Source organism: Echinops telfairi, unplaced genomic scaffold (genome assembly GCF_000313985.2).
Source record: "Echinops telfairi isolate 266 unplaced genomic scaffold, ASM31398v2 ScPeMD7_1957;HRSCAF=2489, whole genome shotgun sequence".
In the NCBI taxonomy this organism is placed as follows: Eukaryota; Metazoa; Chordata; class Mammalia; order Afrosoricida; family Tenrecidae; genus Echinops; species Echinops telfairi.
This window is the reverse complement of record NW_022105855.1, coordinates 3,812,275-3,814,981: the sequence shown is the minus strand read 5'-3', so window position 1 is coordinate 3,814,981 and position 2,707 is coordinate 3,812,275. Positions and strand designations below refer to the sequence as shown.

At 39.5% G+C, this 2,707-nt stretch overlaps 1 protein-coding gene and 1 pseudogene across 1 annotated transcript in view; both read right to left on the bottom strand.

Moving 5' to 3' along the window:
• Positions 1-783: 783 nt before the first annotated feature.
• On the bottom strand, positions 784-1,426 carry LOC101651340 (annotated as a pseudogene).
• Positions 1,427-1,823: 397 nt separating this feature from the next.
• LOC101651647 (protein mago nashi homolog) overlaps positions 1,824-2,707 on the bottom strand; it is a 9,613-nt gene continuing 8,729 nt past the window's right edge. The window contains exon 5 of the mRNA XM_004717664.2: positions 1,824-2,179. Coding sequence (XP_004717721.1) covers positions 2,080-2,179 — 100 coding nt within the window. The 3' untranslated portion in view covers positions 1,824-2,079. The remainder of the gene's footprint in view (positions 2,180-2,707) is intronic.

The following is a 2,707-nucleotide window of genomic DNA, read 5'->3' as shown; positions in this document are numbered from 1 at the left end:
AGTCCTAATCTCTACTCTATAGGCCACTGAGCAACACTGAACTTCTAGTCCTAATCCCTACTCTATAGGTCACTGAGCAACACTGAACTTCTAGTCCTCATCTCTACTCTATAGGCCACTGAGCAACACTGAACTTCTAGTCCTAATCTCTATAGGCCACTGAGCAAACCTGAACTTCCTGCAGTTACAGTAAAAACTAAAAAGACCAATGACTTGTTTGAGGGTTCCTTCGCCCCTACCACCTATCCCATTTTCCTTTTTGTCCTTACTATAAAAGATATCTGAACATACCCTCGTTTTAGCATTTCTATATTGTCTCAACTAGGTTACAACCAACCAGCAATCATTCCTCCTCCAGTTTCTAAATAAGTCAACGAGAGGCCGTCTCAGAAATTGTATCAGCACAGGAAATAACTGAGGTGGTGGGGAAGATTCTGACAGCAACTTGGACTTTGTGTCATTAAGGGATGTAAAAGGGAAAATGCTATAAAATGCTGATCCATAATTAAGAATTTAATTCTTAAATCGAGGTTCTCTCCACTCTGCTTTTTTTTGTTTTTCTTCATTTCACTTAAATTGTCTTCCATTACTGAAAACACGGTTTCAAGAAAAATCTCAAAGCAGAAAATAAGTTGGTCTTGAAAGGGTTAACTATTATTAATACTAATATGATTGTCTCTGGATTATCTGACAGTGGTTATCTGGACCAGAAAAAAAATTCCCTTTTGCTAGAGCATTTATTTCCTCCTCCACTCAATTTATTTCTTCTTTGCTCTTCCTTGATCACAGACCACTGGGTCTCTGCAAATCCTAATGTTCACAAGGAGGAAGCCGGAAATAGTTGGAGCGATGGAGTCGTCTTGGGGGTAGGTCAGCCATCTGTCGGCAAAGTTCATCTTTCACCACTTCGTGATTCTTACAGACAAGACGGGAGCATATCTCATTGTTGATGATGTACCTGCACCGTACACTGGTGAAGCATAGCTTATTAATACATTGTTTGACTGGTCGGTGAACAGAGTAGTCTGGTACAAGGAAATTTCTCATCTCGGCACTCTGAAGTGGCATTCTTATCACTGGGTGAGGCTGTTTCTTCTGTAGCAGGGTCACTGACCAGATTTGGATCTTCTGTGAATGATTCTACAGTCATCTGGGTCACATCATCCGCCTCGCTGACCATTGACCCCCAGGGTTATCCATTCAGAGGAGATGGTGAGCACAGCAAGGAACAGCCAGACCTTGGGTCCCAAGAGCAGCATATTGTCTACGGTGCTCTACTCTATCCACCAAGTTCTTCGGCTGCTGTTCCTCCTGTGGCTGGAGCGTGAGATGAACGGGGCCACTCCCAGGAACGGACTTCAAATTTGGCCTCATCTGAAGCCTTGAAGGCATGAGAGAAGCCAGAGGAGAGGAGGAGAGTGCAGTGCTCAGCCCAGCTTGGTGGTCCACGTGGAGAGAGGGGGAAGGGAAGGAGGGCAAGGGAACAAGGGAGAGAGGGAAGAGAGGGGAGTGACCAGGGAGTGAGCAGCAAGGAGAGCTCTATTTGATACTTAATCAGTGTTCTTCCCACTCTGTTACACAAGTTTCGAGGAAGATAATCATTTTAAGCAACAATTCTCACACGCGGAGGCTCACTATCTGGGAAATCTGCTCAGCAGATGTGGAGCTCAGCCTCCAGTCATTCATTCCTCTACTTTGTTGGGGGGCATCTGGCTACATATTTCTACCTGAGTGGACTTCTGTCACAAGATGCATATATTACAACAACGGCAGTACTTCTAAGTCAACAGGAGAGCCAGTGTCTTGAAGGAAATACTCTTCACTAGGCTTTGATATCTTTAATTGGAATAAAATCTCAATGACAAGTAGTTTTTATTTACAGGCTTTAGTGAAAGGCTGTCCAACCCACTTGCACCTAAAGGAGGATACTATTAAGCCTTTTTACTTTTTCCTATGTTCAGTTTGCATACAAAAGAAAATTTGCTTCACATTCACAAAAATCCCAATATTATAAAAGAAAAATAAACCCACCCCTACCCATCCCTTTATTAAATATACAAATAGTTCAGAAGTACACATTTAGATTGGTTTAATCTTGAAATGTAATCCAATAAGACTGAAAACTAAACATTTCAGGTCCTGTACCAAATAATAAAACACTCGTAGGCCTTCAGGATCCCTGAAATTTAAAAAATAAAAGTTACTTTATATTCAGAGAACAATGTAGTTTTCTAACTTAATTCCTAAAACAAAACAAAATTAATGTGAAACTATAAAATAATTACCTTTAAGTTACTCAGATGAAAGGAATTTGCTGACTACTAAAATGAATATACTACACAATCCATTTTTTAAAATATACAAAGACTCAATTATACAGATGAGAAAAAAAATCAGTACTCATAATACTATCATGCCACTGCCCTTCAGGGATAATATTAAGTATTTTGGTATGCTTTCTTTCTTCTTTCCCATAACTGAAATCTCCTCCTTTGCTTCTTTTGCTTTTTTCCATAACTTTAAAAATAATTCACTAATTTTTTCAATAATTCTATCTTTCTTAGACATGTGGATACGTTTTTCAATAAGCAATAAATAATGTTTTAATGAACATTTTATGTATAATAGAATCTTTCCAATGTTTGAGATTATCTGCCTGGGACAGACTGCCAGAAGTAATGTGACTTGGTCAAAAGTAAATGTAGAA